At 39.7% G+C, this 26,324-nt stretch overlaps 1 protein-coding gene and 1 pseudogene across 1 annotated transcript in view; both read left to right on the top strand.

The window, feature by feature from the left end:
• Positions 1–26,324, top strand: part of SUCLG1 (succinate-CoA ligase GDP/ADP-forming subunit alpha) — a 36,587-nt gene that overhangs the window by 5,552 nt on the left and 4,711 nt on the right. Inside the window, exons 2-7 of the mRNA XM_069583082.1 lie at positions 5,189–5,292; positions 9,017–9,133; positions 12,344–12,556; positions 12,698–12,755; positions 20,834–20,917; positions 22,926–23,077. Coding sequence (XP_069439183.1) covers positions 5,189–5,292; positions 9,017–9,133; positions 12,344–12,556; positions 12,698–12,755; positions 20,834–20,917; positions 22,926–23,077 — 728 coding nt within the window. The remainder of the gene's footprint in view (positions 1–5,188; positions 5,293–9,016; positions 9,134–12,343; positions 12,557–12,697; positions 12,756–20,833; positions 20,918–22,925; positions 23,078–26,324) is intronic.
• LOC138435156 (ribosomal biogenesis factor-like) lies at positions 17,883–20,660 on the top strand (annotated as a pseudogene).

Here is a 26,324-nt window from a genome sequence, read left to right as displayed (position 1 = left end):
TTGGCCTTTGTGCTTATATAGGATGTGAACCCAGTTTAGGGAGGACTAGGTACTTTACTACCCAGTTTATAGGCATCATCTCCCATCAGCATCCCAGCCTCGTGAGCAGCTGTTGTTCCACTTACAGAAGGGAAGACTGAGGCCAGGGCAGATCAAAAGACCTGCCTCAGGTCACCGGCTTGGTGAGCGGCAGACCATAAATTCAAACCCAGGCCTGTCTGATTCCTGGTTGTGCTTTCAGCTGCTTTGAGAGGCAGTCCCAAGGTTAGGTTGGCCCATTTCTGAGAACCTGGAGAGAAGGTGACCCCACCACATTCCCTGGAGATGTCCCAAGGCCTTCGCCACTGGAAAATTCTGCCTGGTGGCTGACTTTAGGCCTTCCTGCTGCCCTAATATTTAATGAAAAATACTCACTTCCATAACATTAGTTGAGTCATTATCTTCTCATAGGTTGATTTATGATTTGTCTGTCACCAGTTGTGTTTGTTTATGGCCTTTGTCCATTTTTCTGCTGGGCTTTTGTCCCCTCCTTCCTGTTGGCCCCTGGGTTGCTCAGGTTGCTATGATCTTCCTCCTTGCCTGTCACGTGTTATGAAGCCACGCTCCTGGTGGGTCGTTGCCTTTAACTCTGCCTGTGCTATGTTTTGCTTAGGTTTTTTCTCTTCTCCTGTAGTGGAATAGTCAGTTTGTATTACATTACTGCTTCCTGTACTTCATTTGTTAAAAACAAAACAGAACTGGTTAGCATGGAATTTGTACTCGATTGTAACAGCATTGAGGACGGCTAGTAGTATTTAGGACTGGATTTTTTTATACAAATTATTGGGAAACCAATGATCTTTGCATGTACAAAAATAGATACAGGATGTTCCCCCCTCTTTTCCTGGTAATGGATTGATATTTTTCTAGTTCACACAAAAAGAGATGGAACTTTTGATATTTAGTTCTATATGTGTTTCTTTTCATAGATCCCATCTCTTGTCCTGAAATTTGAACATTCCCTGTACATGTGCTTTGTACAGCTCTGTACCATATGCCATGGGAGATGCCAGGTACAAGACATGGTCCTTATACTCATGGAATTTACAGTTAGAAGTTTTGAAGATATTTAGATGACACTGAAAGGAACTTGTGTGTGCGCTCAGTCACTCGGTCAGGTCTGACTCAGTCGTGTTTGACTCAGTTGTGTCTGACTCTTTGCGATCCAGGGATTGGAGCCTGTCAGGCTCCTGTCAATGGAGTTTTCCAGGCAAGAATACTGGAGTGAAAAAAAAAATAAAAAAAAAAAAAAAAAAAAAATACTGGAGTGGCTTGCCATTTCCTACTCCAGGGGATCTTCCTGACTCAGAATTTGAACCCGCATCTCCTGTTTCTCCTGCATTGGCAGGCGGATTCTTTACCACTGTGCTACCTGGGAAGCCCCAAAAGAAACGTAGCCAGAAATAATTTTGCTTAGAAATAATGTGGTAAAGGAAGTAACAAAATGTGTGCACCCTTTAGCCTGCAGGTGTGGAGCTTATAATTAGACACCACATGAAAGTATTTCGTTTCCATTCTTCTTAATCTCAGATCCCCTCCAAACACCCCATTGTATTCACAAGTCACAAATGTCATGTAAAAATTCAGATTCCTCACCACATAACATTTTATTTAAATGTGAACTTACATGAATCAATGCATGTGAAATTCTTAGGAGAATGAGTACATTGACTCATTGAAAGGTGAGAAATACTTGTCAGACAGTTTGACTAAAGTATGCCCTATGCTCTAGATTTATTTTTAGGAAATAGGGTACTCTATTATAGAGATCAGGTTTGTATTTAAAACCAAAATATGATTAGGCCTCTTGAAGCAATGGACAGACCATTGAAGACAGCAGAAATAGAATAAGCTTTTTTTTTTTTTTTTAAAAATGTCATTATTTAGGGCATTTGATTGAGAATTTGGATGGAGAAGAAATCAAGTAGGGAAAGAAAATGACCAGTCTGACAGGTTTAATGTTTCTAGCAGCTAGTAGCTTGCACTCTCTACCAGTCCAAATTAGAGAACTGTGGAATTGTTGGGAGGAAAGGTGAAGAGGTATAGTAGTGGTGAGGAAAAGGAGAAGCTGCTTTCCTTGGGGAGTCTACAGCCTGTGAGTCTGAGCTTGGATTGTCTATGGTGGGGAAGAATTAGGAAAATGACATTGTTGTTGTTTAGTCCCTGAGTCATGTCTGACTCTTTTGCGATCCCATGGACTGTAGCCTGCCAGGATCATCTGTCCATGGGATTTCCCAGGTAAGAATACTGGAGTGGGTTCTCCAGATTTCTTTCCCCAAGGAAAATGGCGTATGCAACTTAAAATTTGGTGAGATTTACTAGGAATATAAGTATATTTTGCATTATGTCCATCTGAATGCAAACAAATGGCAAAAGCAGAAGAATTTCCTTGATTCTCTGATGTCACCAGTGGTAAGATTTATCATTGATTTGATTATGATTCTGCCTTAAATATAGAGCCGCCTGTCTTTACCTGTGTTATGGTGGCTTGGGGTGGTGGAAGTCTGGGGTCCTCCTTACAGCTGTGGCAGTTGGGTGAGTGTGACTGGTGTAAAGGGCCAGCGAAGGGGGCAGATTCGTCTTCTGTTTTCTCAAATTAAAAAGGCGTTTTTAATGATTATGGAACATCATGGCTTGTTGGGCAACACAAGGTTTTCCTTTGAGTTTCATAAATGCTTGATTATTCTTGCTTCCTCTTATTTCAGTATGAGTGATACCTTGTCTGGCATTGTACAGGTTTCTTATTGGGGCAGATTGTGGTCAGAATTTCATTTCCTTATCTTTGAACATGTATTTTGGGATTGGCTCAAAGGTGACAATAGTCTGTTGGTTCCAGCTTACCTGAAGCCTTAGTATCAGCTCATACAGTGCAAGGGGAGAGTTCATGTACCCACATGTACATGATAGATCTCCCAAGATCCACTTCTCTAGATGTCGTAGAATGGTAGGGTCATCACATAGGCTAAGCAGTACTAAAGGGCCCCAAGGTTATCTGGGAGGTGAGCTGCTGTTCATCACACTTGCAGATGTAGTTTTTATAAGCACCAGTTTTTATAAGCACTGGTGATGTGAGTTCTTGGGCTCCATAAAGCTGATCTTAGAGATTTGGAGTAGAAGAAGAAGTAGGAGAGGGTAATGATCGGAGTTGTACTGATATTGAAGCCATGCTTTACAAATGTAGGCCGACCTGTCCTTTCTCAGGGTGACAGGGCCACTCCTGCCCCATGGAAGGAGAAGTGAACTGCCTTTGTTAAGGTGGAGTGTAAGAGTACTTGTGGAGGACAGAACTGTACCTTCAGAAAGCAAGTGTGGGCTCCTCATCTTATTTGTTCTTGGAATCAGATCTTGTACTTTTCCTCACTGAAAACTCCTGACAGATGGGCTGTGTGTTGAATATTCCAGGAGTGGGAGGGACTGTTGGGGCAAGTTCTGCCAGGCATAGCAGAGGGGAGAAAAGCTCTTCTATGAGTTCTGTGGTTTTGCATCTCCAGCTGGGAGAACCAAGGGCAAGCACTGGTGAGAGTGGGCTCTCAGGCCACAGTTCCTGTTTACTGTCCCGGGTTCAGGTGCTTAGCTATGCTCACTGGGCCAGGATTGACCCTCATCACTCCCTCGGGGCCCCTCGTCTAGTCCAAGAATGCAGCTCATCTGTGTGCACACAGAATACTTCTCTCCGGGTTGGTCAGGGTGAATTCCAGGCCTCTCTCTTCCCTCGAGATACAGGGGACTCCAAAATTCAGTTGTTGAAAGCTGAGGTAAGTATGGGCTTCCCACTTGGCTCAGTGGTAAAGAATCTGCCTGCCAATGCAGGAGACACAGGTTTGATCCCTGGGTCAGGAAGATCCTCTGAAGGAGGGCATGGTAACCCACTCCAGTATTCTTGCCTGGGAAATCCCTCTGACAGAGGAGCCTGGTGGGCTACATGTGAGGTCAGTGAAGATGAATCAAGGGCTGCTCAAAGGGCCAGAAGCAGATCAGTTGTGAAGTCTGAGGGCTTAGGAGGATGTGAGCTGTGATTCAGGACAAAAAGCGGTGAGTGGACTCTGGACAAATTTTATGATGAGATAGATGTCCTTTTCTAGACCTGACTTTCATGGGCTACCTCAGTGGTAGGTGCTAGCTATTCAAAAGGGCCAAGGTGGACCACGGAGACAGAATTTCGGGGCTCTGATGGGGATTTAGAAGATAGCCCACAGTTTTTAATTTGTCTGTGCTCTGCTTCCTACTGATTTTTGAAATACAGGGAGCTGGCTCTGGGAGCTACTTAAGTTTCTCAGTTTCACTGAGGTGTAATTAACTCAGGTGTTTTTTACATGTTTCTCCCTCATCTCCTTTTCCTATTTATTTTATTTTCCCAATTTCTTTTAGATGTGAAGTCTTGAATCTTACGTCAGAAGAGACCAAATTTGAGTAATTTTTGGATTATGTTTTAGACACATTTTATTCTATGGAAGTGAAAGTCGCTCAGTCGTGTCTGACTCTTTGCGACCCCATGAACTATACAGTCCATGGAATTCTCCAGGCCAGGATACTGGAGTGGGTAGCCTTTCCCTTCTCCAGGGTTCTTCCCAACCCAGGGATCGAACCCAAGTCTCCTGGATTGCAGGTTTCTTTACCAGCTGAGCCACAAGGGAAGCCCTTATTCTGTGACTTAACATTTAATGTTAATATTATTACCAGGGAATGAGTTGCAGAGTAGTTCTTAGTAGTTCTGACAAAGCTGGCCTGTTAGCTCATCTTTTGTTTAGAGATGTTGGGCTTAAAAATGGTGGGTCAAATAGGGAAAGCATATGGCTGTTTAGTAAAGAGTATTAGAGTGATACCTCATTTTTAATTTGAGCTAGTTGAGCACCAGATTTCTTTCTGAGGAATAAAAATTATAAACTTAACCTCTCCTTTCTTCATTCAGAAAAAGCTACAAGATTGGGGTTCTCAGTAGAAAGGGGATTCTGAAGAACAGTGTCTCTTTTTTGTTTCTTTAATCAATTTTTATATTTAATATGTCTTATTTAAAAAGTGACATTGAAAGCTGCCGCCATCATGTGATAGCTTCCTCTTTAGAGGATTTTTTTTTTTTGTCACTAGGTTAAGTCCGTAGTCCAAAAGTTTGGAAAAAATTGTAATGTGTCATATTTTCTTTACTTTTCAGTGCAACAGAATGGAATTCGGCATTGCTCTTATGCAACTTCCCGGAAGCATCTCTATGTTGATAGAAATACGAAGATTATTTGCCAGGGTTTCACTGGTAAGCAGGTATGTGTATCAAGATTTTTGTTTTTTTAAATGTATATTAGAGATACAGAAACATTGAAGTATTGTCCGTTTTTTTTTTTTTTTTAATATCACGAAAGTCATAATACATGTTTGTAGCAGAAAGGGGTACACTACAGCAGTGGGGTTGTATCTCAGGAGGGGATTAGGTGCTATAATCGGTAAAAATTGTATTTGTTACCTCGAAAATCCCTCCCTAGGAGTATAGTATTTTGTTGGAAACCCACATGTTTTCTTTCAGCAAGTATAACACAACTGATTTTTCTCCAACATTGGAACAGGTCACTGTTTCTTTAATTAAGCACTCAGTAAAGTAGATAGACATGAACTTGAGCAAACTCCGGGAGATAGTGACGGACAGGGAAGCCAGGCATGCTATAGTCCATGGGTCACAAAGAGTCAGACATGACTTAACAACTGAACAGCAACAACAAGGTAGATGGCTTGTGTTTAGGCCTTGCTGCCTCCCTATCCTCTGCATACATCATAGAATTTGCGTAAGTTTAAATATATCTGTGATGTGATTCCACATTAAAGTGCGACCTAAGACTCTCCTTTCCCTCCTTCCTACCATTCTACTCCCCTGGAAGTCTTTCTGATAACAAGTTAACATGTATCCTTCTAGATACTTTTCTTACTCATACAAAACACTACCTAATAGGCATTCTACAAAGTTTATTCTATAGGATGTGCTCTCTTTCTCTGGGTATATGTGTATATATATATTGAAAGTGTATTATACAGTATATAATATATGTCATACATATGTGTCTGTTAAATAAGTTCCTGAAAGTAAAATTGGGTGTCAGAGGTTCTGTGTATTTAGAATTCTAGTAGCTGCTACCAAGTTGCCTTTAAAACATTAGTGCACATTGCTAGTCCTACTGCAGTAGATGCACAGGTTTTTTTTTTTTAATATGAAGGAATGCTAGCAAATTTATTAGAAGATAATCTCTAACCTTAACCCAAAGTGTCTCTTCCTTGGTTATTAAGGGAGACATGGCAGAATAAAAGTGATAAGTGATTTTTGTGTAATTTAATCATTTTTCTGTGATTAAAAGAACTATATATTCATTCTGCAATATTTTGGTGATCTAGCATTGGCAAGTTTATTCTGTAAAGACCAGATTGTAAACATTTTAGGCTTAGTAGGCCATGCAGTCTCTGTTACAACTGTTCCATAGCATTGGAACAGCAAAAGCAGCCACAGATAATACGTCAGTGAGTGGACATGGTTGTATGCCAGTGAAACTTAATTCACGAAACCAGTGGCTGGCCAGATCCCTCAGGCCACACTTTACCAACTCCTGATCTACAGGAGGATACTCAAATATCCAAACTTCTATAACTTTTTTTTAAAGTACTTAAGAATTGCTTTAAACTTATTTCTCTTTTTTTAAAAATGAATTTTGATTAGAAGTTGTTTCATGTGAAATGTCATTCTGCTTTTTGACTTTTCTGGGCACAGAAATGTGAATTGCAGTGGACCGTTCTTCTTTTTCTCCCATTCTCCTACTATTTTTGAAAAATAGCCATTGCCAACGAATAAACACCCAAAACCTTGAAATTTTGTTCATAGATAAAATTGGTTCACTTATTCTGAGAGCTGTGTATTTTAGGAATACCACTTCCACATACATACCTTTTAAAGAAAGCTGATGCTTCATGCTGATGAAGTACAGTTTATCATTCTTCTGCCAATTAAAATCATATTCAGTCCCTTTGGGGATATGTATTAGTTTTATTGGCATATAATTAAATGTTTGATTAACCCAAATTCCACACATAAATTTATTATATAGAATGTTGTTTTTCTATTTGCTAAGCTTTATATGACCCTTTGACATTTTACGTGGAGGAGGGCATGGCAACCATCTCCAGTATTCTTGCCGGGAGAATCCCCATGGACGGAGGAGCCTAGTGGGCTGCAGTCCATGGTGTTGCAAGTTGCAAAGAGTTGGACACGGCTGAGTGACTAAACAGAGCACACGACATTTTAACGTCTGCCTTTTTTAAAGAACCATTGTCTGTGCTGTAAGCACTGTTTGTAACTGTCTCTGCTTCTTAAATTAGATGATGATTTACCTAAATATTGAAATCCAAGGTTGGTTTCAGTGTCTTAGTTACTGGCAAATTCATTGTTTCTCATTCACTGGGAGCCTTAATTGTCTATTTGTTGGTTAAGTTTCTGCTTCTAGGGAATGATGAAGTCTGAAATTTAGAGTTTATCTCCATAGAAAAGGTAAATTTTGTCTCATTAGTTCTTTTTTTTTCCACTGTGCACATTGTTGCACATATGAATGAGGAATATTTGTATTTCAGAGCAGATTCCAACCATGCCGTTTTCCCAAGGGGTGATATTTCTTGTACTGGCTGTTATGAGCGACTAAAACTCTTCTTATTTTAACCATACACTGGATGGTAATAATGAGAAAACTAACGGAAACAAGGACATTAATAGGAACTGTCATCCCTGATCAGCACTACATTAGGACTAAAAAGTGTGACCGTTTAAATTTATTTAGCAGTGTAGTAGTCTAGCACAGTGCTTCTTTAACTGTCTGGAATGAAGGACCAGTTTGGGTGTGTCTTTTTATTTACACTCTATTGCAGAGCAGTACTTTTTACAAAATACAGTAAGTCATAGCAATGTCATATTGCTATAAAAATTTGCAGACATTTTCACTTATTTTTTTTATTAGATTTTTCTTGTTTTTTTCTTTCTTCTTTTTTGTCATTTTTCCCCCCTCTTTTTGCATTTACCTCACTGCACACCCATAAGAGTCTACAGATAACACTTTGAATGGTACTGTTTTAACGAGAGCACTGCCCTGTGGTCCTTTACAAAACTCCATCATCGACTGGATAAGTCAGTTAATGTGCTTGGGATTAGGTTTCCTGTTTTGAAGAATGAAGACTTTGAAATCAGGAAATTTCTGAAGTCCCTCTTAAAGCCCCAGTTTTTATGCTTTTAACAGAACTTGAGTAGTTGACTCAGCATTTTTTGGTCCTCATAGAATGACTGCGTAGATCCATTTGGTTTTCAACAACTATTTACTGAGTGCCTACTGTATGTAACTGCTTTGGGTGCCATTTCTCAGTGAACAAAGTAGATAGAAATCACTGCCTTTATGGAGTGGTGAGTAGAAGGGGGATGTGAGGACATCAGGGGTTGAGGAGCAGTGAGAAGGAGATGTTCTTTTCAGATCAACACCAGGGAGTTTCTGATCACCAGCTAAATTTGAAAACAGAGTGAAAAGAGACCTCCTATAAAAAACACACACACACACAAAACAGTGATTTTGGCTCTGCAGAGACCTGTTTTGCTTCAAGGTTGAAAGCTGTGTTCAGAAAGTTGATGAGGATGCTTGGAAATATGGCTATTCCTACCCTGTGGCTCAGTGGTAAAGAATCTTCCCAATGCAGGAGATGTGGGTTCGATCCCTGGATTGTGAAGATCCTGGAGAAGGGGATGATACGTATTCTTGCCTAGGAAATTCCAGAGGAATTCTAGCACACCAGAGGAGCCTGGTGTGCTACAGTCCATGGGGTTGCAAAAGAGCTGGACACAACCTAGCGACTGACTGAACAACAACAACAGACAGCAGATACTTAACATATTTGTTTTTCTTTTCCAAGTTGCTGAAGATTGCCTTTCGGCTCCCCAGCCAGCCTTTCTCACTAGTCTTGTGCTTTTCCTTCTCAGGGCACCTTTCACAGCCAGCAGGCACTGGAATATGGCACCAAACTAGTTGGAGGAACGACTCCAGGGAAAGGAGGCAAGACGCACCTGGGCTTACCAGTCTTTAACACTGTGAAGGAGGTAATTAATGGTACCTGAGTTTGGCAAGAAGAAAAAACCCAGGGAAGAGTCAGCACACCTTGGCTCAAGATCTTAACTGTGCCCCTTTTGGAAGAGTCACTTGCCTTCTAAAATTCCAGCAACCTAGAGAAGTTTGAACCGTGGTAAAAACGAGTGGGTTCACTTTAGTCACGTAGGCTCAGGATGTCCTCTCCGCAGCCTGGGTCACTTTTGCTTATAGGCATACATCAGTTCTTCAGGGAAGAAGTGCCATGGCGTGGCTTCTATTTGGCTTGTTTTTCTTTCCTTACCATTTCTTCTTCTGGGCTGTTAGAAGTACGCATGTCAGCATCCATGCTCGACCCCGTCGCTCAGTGTTAGTGGGAGCTTTGCCAGGCACTGTGCCGGGTGCTTCATCTTCAGGGCCTCATTCAAGCCTCACCACAAGCCCCCAGGTAGGGGCTGTTATCATCCCTATTTTAAAGACAAGGGTATGGCAGTTACAGAGGTTGAGGGTCCTGTACATAGTCTCACAGCTGATCAGTGGCAGACTTAACCTGGCTCAGAGTAAGTAAGTAGTGGGTGGTGTTCCTGTGTGGAATAGAGTCCAACAGGCAACTCACAGAGGCCTGGTCTCTTCCTCAGCTTGCTGATTTCTCAATACTTTTAGAATGACATTAAGCTAAACTTTCTTTGTTACAAGGCTAATATGTGCTTATGGCACAAAGTCAGATGATATGAAAGTATGTACAGTTAAGTTTTATATGGTGTTTTCCACTTCTTGGATTTTGTCTTCATAGAGAACTTATTTCAGCTCAGTGTATACTCTTTCATTCTCTTTCTACACTTACATGAATATATAAAAAATAATAGTATTATGAAAGAAGCCATAGTATATATTCTTGGCTATTTAATTTTTAAAAAATCAAAGAAATAAACTTAGTACTTTGGATTGATGTATTGAGGTTAAAAAATAAAAATGTAGCACTCCCCTTCTTCTTAAATATACTTTTAAGGCATGTTTTAAAGACTTTCATTTTTTTTAAAGTACAAATTTATAGATTTACTCTCTTTTTGGAATACTAACTTCAAATTGAGGTAATTTGAATTTTTAATGTAAATTAAGATAAAGGATAAAACAAATATTCAAATTTGGAATTTTACTTTAAACTTGAAAATAGGGTATTTATATATGTGTATGTGTGTTTTGAGTGTATCATATTTTAGAGAGTAAAAAATTCATAAATTCTGTAGAATAATCATTTAAAGTTTTGCTTTGCATTTTTTAAAACTTCCTAGTTAAATTTGACTTTTGTCATGAGCCTTTTTTTTGCTTTCCTTTTAAAAAAAGTTTTTATTCCTAGCAGTTTATTTATTATTCATTTGATACAAATAGATATGGCTTTTGGAAGATAATGTAAGTTTTTTGACAGATGCTATTTATTTTTCACCTGTTCTGCTCTTACAAAGAGATTTCTGAGTGGAATGGTTACCTTTTATGTAGTATTACTTGAGGACACAGACCCTGTGGTCATAGTCCAGCTTCTGAAAGTCTTTGTATCCCTAAGAGGTAGGAACCCATGGGATATATTTTCCATAAAATACCTGCACATCTATGATGTCATTTCTGTTGGTTCTAACCTAGTTTTTTCCTTTGGTCCCCACTTCCCTGTTATCATCTTGAACATAGTTTTTAAAACATTGATTTCAATTATTTTTAACCCTCAGCAAGTCAGCATGCTTTGACTTGTTCATCTGTCACTGTCAAGATGCCTCTCTTTATTAGGGATGCGGTAGAGAAAGCTCCTCGGCCTCTGGGAACATGGGCAATCAGTTTGGGATGATTCTCAAAGACACTATCTGTTACTTCTGCCCCTTCCAGCTGTACCTGTACGTTCTGTAACTTGGTATTTGTATCCATTTAAAATCTCATGGCACAGCCTTCTAAAATGTTTTTATTTATATCTTAATTAAGCTACATTTTGACATTTATAGGGAGGTAGCCTGCTGTAGCTGAAAAGAACTGACGCTGTGGAATCAGATCTACTTAGGTTTGAATCTTGGCTTTGCCACTTCCGAGCTCTATACCGCATGCAAGTTATTTAATATTTCTTGGCCTCTACATCTTGATTTGTAGATGGTGTAGTAAGCAGGCAGGGTTACATAGTCTTTCTCAGGGCCTCTCACAGAATAGGTGCTGCCTCTCTTGGAGAGTCAGAGACACTGACCGTCTGTCTTCAAGGAGCTTCCGTTATAGGAGAAGAGTCACGGCCACATGTGCAAGTGGGTGGAAGGCTACATCTGTATTGATACATGTATAAAATATATAGAAGATCACAGAGAGAACAGTGGTCACATTGGTGGTCTTTGAGTGCCTTGCGTTGTGAGGGGCGAGGTAGCGTAGACTCTTAACCTTAAGTGACCGATTCTTGTTCTGTGGCTATTTGTGCATGTGTATTTTAGTTTATTTCTAATCAGCATGCATTAGAGTAAAAATTGGCAGCTGGGAATAAAACCACTTCATTTTGCTTCCTCTTGATAATATTTATTCTTTGATCTATTTTTATTTTTTTAATTAAAAAAATTTTATCTGTTTTGGCTGCATTGGGTCTTAGTCGCAGCCTGTGGACTCCGTAGTTTTGGTGCATGGGCTCAGAGGTGCAGCATATGGGCTTAGTTCTAGCCCCATGGCATGTGTGATCTTAGTTCTCTGACCGGGGATTGAACCCAAGTCCCCTGCATTGGAAGGCAGATTCTTAACCACCGTAGGCGTTCCATGGTTTGATAATATTTTTAAAAACATGTTTGAGAGCTGAGTTCCAAGGTTTGGGGCTCACTAGTCCTTTTCTGCTGAGGAGGTGCAGGGCCTTGCGTACTGAATAAGTGCCTTGCAGAAGAACAGAAGTAAGCGTGGCCCGGGAATGAGGGGACCTGAACGCCAGCCAGTGCTTTCATGTGTGCTGACACGCTGTCTCAGCGCCTGAAGGAAGGGCAGGCCACAGAACCTTCCGTTTTCAAGGGGTGTCCCATTGGGGCAGAGAGGAGGCCGCGCTTAACTCTGCTGTTTTCTGACAGCAGAGTGAACTGGTTAATGGGAAGAATGAAGACATCGAGTGTCTCCTGGTGATGTCCTTTCCTGATCCCGTGATATCATTAAAACCATGGTATTGAGTTTGTCTTACAAAGTGTCTGACTGAACCTATAGTAAAGTGCTTTGTGTTAATGTTTCAGGCCAAAGAACAGACTGGGGCAACAGCATCTGTCATTTATGTCCCTCCTCCCTTTGCTGCTGCTGCCATCGATGAAGCTATCGAGGCGGAAGTGCCCCTGGTCGTGTGCATCACCGAAGGTATCCCACAGCAGGACATGGTGCGGGTCAAACACAAACTGCTGCGCCAGGGAAAGACCAGGCTGGTCGGGCCGAACTGCCCTGGAGTCATCAATGTGAGTGTACAAAACGAAACGAGCCCGATTTAGCCTCTGAAGGCTAACTAACTGTGAGTCAGTCCAAGTATATTTGTGTGTATGATCTCAGAGTTAAAATTTTTTTTCACTTTTCTGATATTGTCAATTACTTTCCTTTAGCCTGGAGAATGCAAAATTGGCATCATGCCTGGCCATATTCACAAGAAAGGAAGAGTAGGTAAGTATGTATTTCTTAGAGATTAAAAAACAAAATTTCTTGCCCCTATGCTCAAAACTCACAAAGAGATTTGATGGTACAAATCAAATTCATTTTAATTCATTCAATTTTAAGAGAGTTTACCTTGAAAGTTTTATAGTGAATTGATTCTGTGTCCTGAATTAATGTTTTAGGAACACTAATTCTACAGAATCAAGATATTTTCGGGTTTTTTAAAGAGATTCTTTTCCTTCTCAAGCACACTATGGATTCTTCCATGTATTTGCATGTATCCATAATTTTATCACTTAGTAATATTTTATTGAGTGATTATATCACAATTTGTCCATTCTCCCATTGATGAACATTTCTGTTATTTCTAGGTTTGAGTCATTATGAATAAGGTTAAAGTAAACTTTTGTGTACAGGCCTTTTTGTGGATACGTTTTCCTTTCTTTTGTGTACAATGCCTACAGGTAGAATTGCTAAGTCATAGGGTCAAAGTATGTTCAACTTTATAAGAAGTTACCAAATAGATCTGCAAAGAGACTGTGTTCTAAACTCCCACTATCAATGTATGAATGTTCCAGTCACTCTGTACTTAGGCTTTATGGGTCCTGTGCTGAGTTGCCTTTCTGATCACTACCCTGCTTTCTGAGGGGCCCATAAACCTCAAAAACAGCTAAGAGAAGTTTAGGAAAGTTCTTTCGACCTTGGTCCTCAAGATGGCCATAACACATTGATGAGGAAGTCCTCTGGGAGACTGCCTTTAACTTAAAGGACTTTAAAAAAATTTTCGCCTGAAAGAAATACATGACACTACAAGATTTTCTTTTCTTTTCTTTTTTTTTTTTGACACTACAAGATTTTCAAGGAGGTAATGGAGAAAAGATGACTTTTTTGGTATTAACTATTCCTATTTTGATACCAGTACTAATATTCTCAGAAGCCTCATTAACTTCCAGTCCTTAAGCTAAGTGTTTAGGAAAAGGAAGGAATTTTCAGTCCCTTGGGTATTTCTGATTGGGACATCATGTGATATAATAGCAGTGCAATAATATAGTGGCTTTCTAGTTTGTGTTAATGATAACTAAAATTGTATAACAGCTAAAGCTAATTGAGTATAATTGTAGAAAGTGATTAGATTCCAAATTGATATTTAATGATGCAGTATTTTTGTATTTATGTTAGAATTTTTACTGTCAACCTCATGTGACATACTAGACTCCTACATCTTTTTAAAATTTTTATTTTAAACATTTTATATTTAGATAATTATAAATTCACATGTAATCATAATACAGACAGATCTCTGTGTACCCTTTATTCACTGTCCCCCAATGATAACATCTTACAAAACGATAACGCCGTGTCGCAATTAGTATATTGACATTATGACAGAGACATAGGGAATTTTTCCATCACTACCAGAATCCCTCATCTTAACATTTTATAGCTACATCCACTTCCTTCCTACTCCTACTCCCTTTTTAATCCTTGGAAACTAATAATCCTCTTATATTTTTTTCTAAATTTTTTAAATTTCAGAAGTGCTATATAAATGAGACCATATGGTATGTAGCCTTTGCAGATTGGCTGTTTATACTCAGTATAATTCTCTGGAGATTCATTCAGATTATTGTATCAGTAGTTCATTGCTTTTTATGACTGAGTAGTATTCTAGGGTACAAATGTTTGTTGAACCAATTACGTGTTGAAAGATGCTGGGATTGTTTCCAGTTTGGGGCTATTAAAAGTAAGTCTGTTATAAACATTTGTGTATAATTTTTTATATAACACAAAAAATCTTCATTTCTTTGGGATGAATGCCCAGGAGTGCAATTGCTGGGTTGGATAACAGTTGTGTGTTATTTAAGAAACTGCCAAATTATTACCCATCATGGCTATACTGTTTTACCTTTCCATCACCAGTGTACCCGTGATCCAGTTTTTCTGCATCCGTGCCAGCATTTATAGTCACTGTTTTTATATTAGGCATTCTGATAAGTGTTCAGTGATACCTCATGGTGGTTTTAATGTACATTCCCCTAATGGCTAACGGTACTGAACATTTTTTCGGGTATTTGTTTGTCATCTGTATATCTTCCTCCCTGGCGGCTCAGACGGTAAAGTGTCTGCCTACAATGCAGGAGACCCAGGTTCAATCCCTGGTCGGGAAGATCTGGAGAAGGAAATGGCAACCCACTCCAATATTCTTGCCTGGAAAATCCTATGGACGGAGGAACCTGGTAGGCTATAGTCCATGGGGTTGCAAAGAGGCAGGCAAGACTGAGCCACTTCACTATATCTTCTTCAGTGAAATGTTTCTTTGTGTTTTTTTGCCCCTGGTCTAATTGGTTACTGTTGAGTTTTGAGAGTTCTTTCTATATTCTAGATACTAGTACTTTGTTGGATGTGTGGCTTACAGATATTTTCTCCCCATCCGTAGCTTGTGTTTTCATGCTTTTAACGGGATCTTTCGGAGAGTAAAAGTTTTTTCATTTTGATGAACTCTTACTTACTGACTTTTTTCTTTTGTGAAACATGCTTTTGACCTCAAGTCTAATAACTCTTTACTTAGCCTTAAGTACCTATTTTTTCCTGAAAGTTTTATAGTTTTATGTATTTTTATTTGCTTGCCTGTGCTATATAGCAGCTTGTGGGATTTTATTAATAGTTCCCAGACTAGGGATTGAACCCAGGCCCTCAGCAGTGAGACTGCAGAGTCCTAACCACTGGACTGCCAGTGAATTCCTGAATGTTTTGTAGTTTTACACTTAAATCCCATAGTCCAATTCAAATGATTTTTCGAGGCATGAGATTTAGATCAAAATTCTTTTTGTCTATATGTGTTTAGTTGCTTCAGCACCATTTATTAAAAAGATCATCTTTCTTTCATTGAATTGCTTTTGTATTTTTGTCAGTAAACATCTTATTTGTGTTGATCTATTTCTGGGTTTCATCAGTACTGCACAACTTTAATACTTTGTTGAAATAATAACTCTTAAAATTGGATGGATTGCTTTTTTGTACTTCACTCTTTTAAAAATTATTTTAGCCTTTTCTAGTTTACTTTTTCATATAATTTCAAGGTAATCTTGTCTCTATCTACAGAAATTATTGTCGGGGTTTTTATGTAAATTGTGTTAAATCTGTATGTCAATCTCAGGTGAATAGACACGTTTACTCTGTTGAATATTCCAGTCCATGAATGCAGTATATCTTCATTTACTAAGATTGCCTGTGATTTCTTTCATGGGCATTGTATAGTTTTTAACATAAAAGTCCACTGTGTGTTTTGTTAGATTTACACTAGGTATTTCTTTTTATTGGAAACCGTTGTAAATTTTATTGTATTTTAATTCTGTTGTCCATGTGCCTGTGGCTAATGTACAGAAATACAACTAATTTTGTTTATCTTACATCTTGCCATATTGCTGTAGACCTTAGGGGTTTCTTGGTAGATTCTTTAGCATTTTCTGTGTTAGACAACCCATGTTATCTACAGATAGGGATAGTTTTATTGCTTCCTTTTAGGACACTCAAGAGAAAGTCTTTTTAACTGTCCCTGTTTTGCTTGTTATTGTGTTCTTCGTTCTTGATTGTATCATTTCTCTTCTTTCCAGAGACCTTATTAATATATTAGCCATTCTTTTATGATGGAACTGTTGGCAACAAATTCTTTACTTTCCCCTCATTTGAAAATGTTTTTATTTCCCCTTCATTCATAAAGACTAACATCACTGGGTACAGGATTTAGGGTTGACAGTTCTTTTAGCAGTTAAAAAATGTTGACCCGTTTCTTGATTCCATGGGTTCTGATGAGAAAACTGATATCATTTGAGTTGTTTTTTTCATGTATAGGAAGGTGTTGTTTTTCACTTGGTGCTTTTAAGTTTTTTTTTTTTTTTGAGGGGGGAGTCTTTGATTTTCTGAAGTATATTAGAAGTTTTGGTGTGAATTTCTTTGGATTTATCCTGTTTTTAGTTTGCTCACTTTCTCACATGTAGATTTAAGTTTCATGAAATATTGAATTTGGTAAAACATTATTTCTTTGAGCACTGTTTCAGCCCCATGTTCTTTTTTCTCTCCTTCCAGGACTGTGATACAGGAATATTCAATCTTTTGTTACAGTTCCATAGGTCCCTGAGGTTCTGCTCATTGTTTTTTCCTAGTCTGTTCTTTCTGCCATTCAGGTGGGGTAATTTCCGTTGTTTTATCTTTCATTTCACTGATTTTTTTCCTCTTTGCTCTCCATTATGCTATTTAACTCATCCACTGAGCTTTTAGCTTTGGTTATAGTATTTTTCAGCTCTAAAATTTCCATTTGGTCCCTCTATATCTTCTTTTTCTTCCTTTTTTTTTAAGTGAGGCTTCCTTCATATTTCTTTGATAAAGCTTCTATTTTTTATTTATTTCAAGCATGTTCATAATTATTGAAAGTGTTTTATTATGACTTCTTCAAATTTCTTGTCAGATAATTCTAACTTCCCCTCATTTTGTGATTAGCATCTATTGATCGTTTTTTTTTGTTGTTTTTTTTAAATTCAGTTTGAGATCTTCCTGATTTTTGGTAGGTCAGATGATCTTTGGTTGAAACCTGAAAGTGTGGGCTATTGTATTATGAGGTCTAGGTTTATGTGAACCTTCTGTTTTAGCTGACTTAATTCATACTGCTTCAGCAGGGAATATGGGGGAGGTACCTTGTTCCTGCCAGGTGGAGGTAGAAGTCCAAGGTCCCTTCTTCCCTCTATTGTACGAGTGAGTGGGCTTCTATTCACTGGGGATAACAGCCAGCTCCTTACTTTGTCTCCCCTGACCCTAGTGAGGATGGAATTGTTATTGCTACTGCTGCTGCTGCTAAGTCGCTTCAGTCGTGTCTGACTCTGTGCGACCCCGTAGATGGCAGCCCATCAGGCTCCCCCGTCCCTGGGATTCTCCAGCAAGAATACTGGAGTGTGTTGCCATTTCCTTCTCCAATGCATGAAAGTGAAAAGTGAAAGGGAAGTCGCTCAGTCGTGTCCGACTCTTAGCGACCCCATGAACTGCAGCCTGCCAGGCTCCTCTGTCCATGGGATTTTCCAGGCAAGAGTGCTGGGCAGTAGTGAAAGCCCTGATTTTCCTCTAGGCCTTTCCTGATCCCAGGAAATGGAGAAGCCTTACTGCTGCCAGATGAGGATGGACATCCATGCTTCTCAGCTGGTTCCCAGTGGCACCGTGGGGGTGGGGCGGGACTCAGTACCAGCCTGTGTAGGTGAAAGTCTGGTTCTATACGTGCTGGTGGGCGTGCTGCCAGGGTGCCTCATTTCAGCCTTGTAAATGTAAAGTCTGGGTTTCTTTGTTGGCCTTTGCTTATGTGAGTCGAGGGAGAGCCACAGGTTTTCTGTGGTGCACAGTCGGCATGGAGTGGCTATTGTCTGAATGTTTTCTGGTTTGCTAGACTGTCCTTGGTTCTTTTGCTAAAGAAAGCTGCTGTTTGGATGGGGATTTCTGTCCCTTTATGTGTTTCTAGGATGCGGGCTTCTTTATCTTTGTATCTGGGACACATGAGGCAAAAGGAAACTCGGAAACACTTCATTGTTCTACTCGAGTCTCAAGGTCTCTAGGACTCTACCTTCTATCTAACTTTCAGAGATTTCTTGTATTTGTTTTATATGTAGTGTCCAGGACTTTTACTTGCATTTAGCAGGAAGAATACAGGAGAATACCTCTGTTTTTTGGAAGCAGAAGTATCCCTATGGTAGATATTTTTAAGTGATAGTCTCTTTTGCTATATATATATACTTCAAGGATGGCAGGAGTAATCTACCCTAAAAACATTGCTTTCATTACCTTAAATGTGTGTACTTTGCATTTATATAAATTATATGTCATTTTTATATGTATATAAATTATATATCACTTTCATTTTAGATGAAATCCCCTTAAAAGAATGGTAAAATCCTAGTACTGCTATTCACTGATTATTATACTGACCATCAAAAGGCTAGAATAGATAACATAGTTGTGCTTCCCAGTAGTCTAGGGTGTTGCATGAACAGGAACATGATTCTATCATGAGAATCAAGTAGGAATGTAAAGGAGACTAGGTAATTACATACGAAGAAATACAACTAAGTTACTTGTCTTTGATTGAAAAGCTAAGTGCACCAAATGTACATAGGTGTTGCCTACCTACCCTTCTCATTTATGAAAGGCCTCATAAAGGAAGGACTATGTTGAGAGAGGTTATAGACAGGAAGCTTTGAGAGTAGGGAATTATATATCACTTTCATTTTAGATGAAATCCCCTTAAAAGAATGGTAAAATCCTAGTACTGCTATTCACTGATTATTATACTGACCATCAAAAGGCTAGAATAGATAACATAGTTGTGCTTCCCAGTAGTCTAGGGTGTTGCATGAACAGGAACATGATTCTATCATGAGAATCAAGTAGGAATGTAAAGGAGACTAGGTAATTACATACGAAGAAATACAACTAAGTTACTTGTCTTTGATTGAAAAGCTAAGTGCACCAAATGTACATAGGTGTTGCCTACCTACCCTTCTCATTTATGAAAGGCCTCATAAAGGAAGGACTATGTTGAGAGAGGTTATAGACAGGAAGCTTTGAGAGTAGGGAAAAACTGATGAATGAGACACACGGGGTATGGTGTTATTGGCTGTCATTTGTCGTGAGATAGGGTCCAAATAGTGATTGGTCTTAAAACTATCTCCAGTTAGATTTTGTTTAAGAGGGTGATTGTACTCCATCAATTTTCAGTTTTGACCTATTTGGTACATATTTACTGAAATCCTTTTGTGCCTGAACTGTACTCTATATGGGGAACTCGAGGGTGGGGAAAACAGTCCCATTTACTAACCCCTGGAAGTTACAAGTCCAACAGAAAAGAAAATCACTGCAGAATCTCCAACAGCATTGGTGGTCTCTACTGATCAGTGAAGGAAAGCAGGGTTCTGACTTGAGGAATCTGTGGTCAGGAGACAGGAAGCCTAACTATGAATGTATTTTCTGAAACCGAGGCTATTAACCAAAGGTTAATACTTGAAATACTTTGGCCACCTCATGTGAAGATTTGACTCATTGGAAAAGACCCTGATGCTGGGAGGAATTGGGGGCAGGAGGAGAAGGGAGGACGACAGAGGATGAGATGGCTGGATGGCATCACCGACTTGATGGACATGAGTTTGAGTAAACTCTGGGAGTTGATGATGGACAGGGAGGCCTGGCGTGCTGCGATTCATTGGGTCACAAAGAGTCAGACATGACTGAGCGACTGAACTGAACTGAATACTTGAAATTTATGCCTTCTTTTTTTCCATGTGGACCTTTATATAGATTTATTGTTCCATTTTACTTTGTCTGCACCAGAAGGTCATTTTTTGTGGAAGACTTCAGGTATCTCTTAACTGCTTTTGTAGAAATAAAACAACCCTAGCTAGCTGGATCTCATGCATGCAGATGGCGTTACCTGGAACTTGAGAAGCTGCACAAAGGTCTTAGAGGCCCGGTGAAGGACAACCACCAGGAACAAACTAAAAGGGCAGAAGTCCAGGAATGTATTCCACGTAGCCAGCCAGCCAAAAAAACTTTAGGGTTCAAAAATAAAGTGAAACCATTTAACCACTAATCTTAAGAAGATAAACATTGTGAATGATTAAAAAGTTAAAAGAGTGAATGAAACTCTTGTAGATATACAGAAGGAACTTGCAAACTTCCCAAAAAGCCTTTCCACTGAACCTCTGAAGAAAGAGTTGATTTCTCAGCAGTGTCAAGAAAATGTACCACAGTTAATGTTGATGAGGCTACAAAACTAGTGGCTCAGTTGTAATACACTGGTGATGCACCAAAAAACCCAATAAATTAAATGTTTTATATATAAAAAAAAACCCTAACTAATAAAATCCTTTCTTTTTCTAACTTTTAAAACCTCCCTGCTGTAATTTAGGCCTTTTCTCCTTATTCCATGACTTAATGGTGTTGTTTGTTTGGAGGACAAATTGTGGAATGGTTTATATACATGTGTTTGTGATTTATTTTACTATATTAGAGTCACATGAGCACTCTTTAATATTTCCGAGTTCTCCTTCTTTAAGGTATTGTGTCTAGATCCGGCACCCTGACTTACGAAGCGGTTCACCAGACAACACAAGTTGGATTGGGACAGTCTTTGTGTGTTGGTGAGGACTTTTTCTAAACTCGTTTTATCGGAGTTCAGTGTCTTCACTGAATAAATGTAATAATAATTATTGGTTTGACTATTTGTGAGAGATTTTGATGTCATTTTATGAAAAAGCTGTTATGATCTTGAGTTTAATTTGCTTATACATGAAGCTGGCTGTTAACATTTTCAAGATTCACTGTCCAGGATTTAACTCCTATGTTTCAGAACAAACATCCTGGGGTGTAGTCCCTGAAAACAGGACTCACTTTGCTTGTTGTGAAGCAGTGGTCCTTCAAGATAGGACTTTGGCACTGTGTTATCGTTGCCAGCTGTCATTCAGTGCTTCACAGTTACGAATTCTTTGCCAATCATTGTCTCACTCTTTAAGGGCAACTCTGTGAGGCACCACTGAGCTGGCACAGAGTCCTGTGGTAACTTCATTGGTGGATGGAGGAGGGTTGAGTTCCCTGGACCCTCTCTCTTTGCCCCATCATACTGCCTCCCATTTACAAAAGAGTTTTTACATTTTAAAATAATTTTGATATTTTTTGCCAAAAGCCAGGCAAATTTCTCATTTTTATAACAATTCCTTCATGTTTTTAGACCATCTTTTAAAAGCTTTTCAAAGGCAGCTTTTGTGGATCAAAAAAATTATGAAATATAACCCTGGAGTATTTTTATTGACTCAAATTGATAAAATCAGAATTAAACATTAAATGAGCTTTTCTATGTGCAAAAGCACAATCTTTTAGACAAGGTAACTTAACGTGATAGAACATAAAAGGTTTTGTCATAGAGTGGCCAGTTCCATCTTCTCTAGCCTCTGTTTTTAATCTGTAGATTGAGAGTAGTAATTTCCCTCTCACAGAGAGTATAATGCTTAGGAAATGGCAGGTCTGATGTGTGCTAAGGCACAGACCTGACACGTGGTTTAAACTCAGTCGATGCTGCTCCCCTTCCTCAGCTTCAGTCCTGAGCTGTGCCTTCAAGGGTAGGAAGCCAGGCCTGCCTTGAGTAAGTTTATAACTTAAAAATTTAGAAAGTGGCCCCCAGTGGAGGGAATCTTGACTTGAATCCGATCTAAGTACTTGTGCTAAAAAGCTGTATGTTTGTGGTAGAGCCCCTATGTGTGGTGTCTGTCATCTCCCACTACAGGTTAGAGGGAAGAAGAATCAGGACACCTACCCCACCCACTGCCGGGACATGTGTCTTAACTTGTGAGTGGTTCCTCGGCAGTGTCCCTCATCAGACAGTTACTTAGTGCAAAGAAATTTTTTTTTCTTTTTTTGCTGTAGAAGAAATACAAATATCCAGTATTTCTAATATGGCATTAAGTCTCCAATATGGTAGTAAGGTTTGTGGTTCATGTGAGCAATAATAAATCACAACAAACTGTGAGGGTAATAGCATACAGATGCACGCACACACACACACACACACACAACACACACCCACCCCCCCTGAGTTAATCAAGATACTATTATACTTCATTAACCTTTTGTGCTAGGAGATGATAAAGGGAACTTTTTGATTATAATATTAAGTAGTATAATTATTTTTAATTTCAGAATTAATTGCCTATTATATACAAAGTACTGATACTGAGCTACTCACCAGAAGTCAGTGGTTAAAAGTTATAACTTACTAAAGAGTAACTGTATTCCTGAAAAAGCTAATGTGTTTTCAAAAGTAACGTTCTTCTAATTAGGGAAACTATATAAAGTGCTCATTATTAAAGAGCTATGTAGGAGTAATTTGGGGGGGAGGGAAGAGTCTTGATAAGGAGCCAAAGAAAAAGATGGCTCTTTTTGTGACTAACAAGACCCAACCACCATTTAACATTCATGTAAAATATTAAAAGCAGAAATAAGTCTAGCATTTTATGATTTTTTAAATGTTACATGCAAGAGTGATGACGCATTTAAAAATATTTGTAAGAAGGGCCTAGGCAAAATAAGAAACCTGTTGAAACAATATTTCCTGACTTAATTTTCAGAGGGTGTTGATATTCTTGACTTTTCCAGGCATTGGAGGCGATCCTTTCAATGGAACAGACTTTACAGACTGCCTTGAAATCTTTCTGAATGATCCGGCCACAGAAGGCATCATATTGATTGGTGAAATTGGTGGTAATGCCGAAGAAAATGCTGCAGAATTTTTGAAGCAACATAATTCAGTAAGTTTGGCTGTGGAAAGATACAGCTCTTTGCTCTTGAATAATATCACAGGTTTGCTTTAGAAGTTGTTTTTGTTTAAGGATGAATTTTTTAAGCAAACATGAAAGGTAAAATTAAATCTTATTGGGCTGAGCCTGGAACACTGACCACTCAGGGAATGTGGGACTCTTTCTGGGTTGATTCTCCTCCCCATTTCCCTTGATGCTCTTCTCTGATGAATCCTCCCTCCAGGCATCTCCTTTTATTTCCTGGTAGGTCGTCTGCTAAACAGAACTTTCAGGCCATCAGCCAGAAAGCTGTCACTTGACCTGCGCATGTCCATTTTCACCTGTCATTGATGTCCTATCTCCCGACCTCAGGGGATGTGTGTTCTTTCTCTTTGTCAAGGCTGGCTGTCTAGTGATCCTGTCCTTTATACCTTTTCCAGGATCTTGTCTCCCTCTAGCTTCAGTCTTTCCTCATAGAGTAGCACTTTGCTTCAAAGGTCAAGTGGAGAAGCTTTATTGACTGTCCTATGAAGGCTTTCCTTGTTGCCTCTCCCTTTGAATTAAACAAAAAAGAATAGTGTGGTGTTGTATCATAATTTCATTTAACTCAAGGGAATTAAGCTCTGTTTCTGGGGTAAAGGAGGGTGGTAGGAAGAGAGCGGGGGGCATAGTAAAGACAGAAGCAGCTTGGTGCCCAGCAGTCCCCTCCCCCCATCATTGAGCGTGTGTGCTCTGAATTACTGTGGCCAAAGCCTGGATGCAGATGGTTTCCGGGGTGTCCCTGACACTGACGAATGAGTGAAGAGTGAAGGGGAATCTTCAGGGGGCCGGGAAAGAGGGCAGAGAGAACTTGTGTCTATGCTTGAGAAAGAGATTGAGAGTAAGTGTGTCAAAATTAAATGCCACAGAAAATGAGTACTGGAGAGTTAAAGGAAAAGATGATATCACCTGCAGAATAGCCTGTGCAAAACGATGAATATTTAGGTATTGCTGTTTAGTCGCTCAGTCATGTCTGACGCTTTGCAACCCCGTGGACTGTAGCCCCCCAACCAGGCTCCTTTGTCCATGGAGTTTTCCAGGCAAGAATACTGGAGCAGGTTGCCATTTCCTTCTCCATATTTATATGTAATTGAAGGAATTTTCAAAGGCTCTTTTTAATCTACGTGTTTTTCTTCAGTGGTAATTTTAAGAGTTCCTCTTATTCTGGTGAACTTTCCTGGTGGTTCAGATGGAAAAGAATCTGCCTGTAGTGCAGGAGACCCGGGTTCAATCCCTGGGTCGGGAAGATCCCCCAGAGAAAGGAATGGCTACCCACACCAGTATTCTTGCCTGGAGAATTGCATGGATGGAGAGGCCTAGTGGGCTACAGTCCATGGGGTTGCAAAGAGCCGGACATGATAGAGCAACTGATGCTTTTACTTTACTCTCCGGATCTCTTTCTTTATTTTCTATTCACTCCCTAATCCTCAGCAATTAGGTTTTGTCTGCCACTTAGAAGCTCTGTGACCTTGGGCATGTTCCGTAACTTCACTGTGCCTGTTTCCTCGCTGGCTAAATAGGGATACAGTAGAGCTTCCCTTGGTGCTGTCATAGGGCTGTGGAGATACATGGCGCAGAGCTGCCCCAGGCATGTGGTAAGCACTTCTGGTGGGCTGCTGTGGGGTCTGCTCTCTACGCTGGCACTGCTTTGGCTGAAGTCAGCAGTGGCCTCCATTGATCCTGCTGGCCCTTCTCGTCTTTATCCTTTCCCAGATTTACCCTTTGTGCTTATCCCCTAAGTGTAACTGATCATGGTGTATAAACAACGTTGTACTTCATGCAGAAATAAAAGTCATCTTTTATTTCTCTCGCAGCTCTTGCTTCCCCTCAGTTACTGAGATCTGTCTCTGAGATCTTAGTAGTTTGTGGAGATTTAAAGTATCATCATCTGTAATTAGACCCTCTGCTCCAGTTCAGCCTCTTATCTTATCTCACCTGGACCATCTCAGTAATTTTTTTCCCTGATATCTCTGCTCCTTTCCCTCCCCCCTGGCCAGCCTGCTGTTTGCCATCCATGTGGGATAAAGGGCAGACTTAGCGTGGCTTTCCAGCTCCCTACATGCTACCCTGACACTCCTTTTCAGATCCATGTGCTGCTTGTTTTCATCCTTGGTTGCCTTCGCTTGTTCCTTCTTGCAAGGCATGCTGAACACCTGACTCTTGCTCTTGTGGACAGCAAACAACTGCTATAGCCTTGCTGCCCAGCCCAGTCCTCTGGCGTATTAGGAGGCAATAAATGGTGAATAAGTGAAATAGTAGGTAAATTGGTGGAGACTGGAGTAAATAGTATAGAATTTGCGTATAACCTACATGTACCGTCCTCTATACTGTAAATCATCTCTGGATTACCTACAATACCTAATAAAATGTAAATGCTGTGTACATGGTTGTTAGTTTGGCAGATTTAAATTTCGCTCTTTGAAACTTTCTGGGATTCCTCCCCTGCCCCACCAGACGTTTTCTTTGTGCGGTTGTTTGAATTCTCCAGTGTTCAGACCTCATGGATAATGGAGGGCCAACTGTACACTATGTTAAAATGAATTTTAAAATGCGTTTAGAATACAAAAATCCCTTGATGGGAAAAGTTAAACTTTACATTTTGTTTCATTTGCCATGTTTTCCTATTACTGATTGGTCTCATGGAGCTAAATTTTACTGAGGACCTACTGTGTACAAGCTTCTAGGTTGAACAGTGCAGGTAACATACTAAACGCTTAGCATGGTGCCTGACACAGAGTGAACACTCAGTAATCTTATGTCCTGTGAGGACTGTGTTATCATCATTATAATGACAGTAGTTATCTGCAGGAGTAACGTTTTTTAACCTTTATCTTGATACTTTGAGTAGATGTTTTTGTCCTTTTTTGAGTAAGGAAACTGGTGATTTGCCAGTGGTAAGTACTTCAGAGCTGAGGTTCCCTCCAGGTGGGCCTGACTTCTCCATTACACCAGCAGGGGTCAGGAGTCAGGCCGCAGGGCTCAGGGACACGACACACAGTCCTGGGCATCTTTCAGATTCCGCTCGTGCCGCCCTAACTCATCTTTTTGTTTTTAGTCTTTCACACTTCACATTTCTGTGTCCTGTTCTCACACTACATTTCCTCATAGTCTTTTCTATTGTATTTTTCAGTCCTTAAAAAAAAAATCTCAAGTGACTTTTTGTTGACAATAGGACAGATATACATTTGTCAGACATTCTAGGTTCACGCTAATCATGTTT

The sequence above is a fragment of the Ovis canadensis genome, chromosome 3 (assembly GCF_042477335.2).
Source record: "Ovis canadensis isolate MfBH-ARS-UI-01 breed Bighorn chromosome 3, ARS-UI_OviCan_v2, whole genome shotgun sequence".
Lineage (NCBI taxonomy): Eukaryota > Metazoa > Chordata > Mammalia > Artiodactyla > Bovidae > Ovis > Ovis canadensis.
This window is presented reverse-complemented; position numbering and strand designations above follow the sequence as displayed.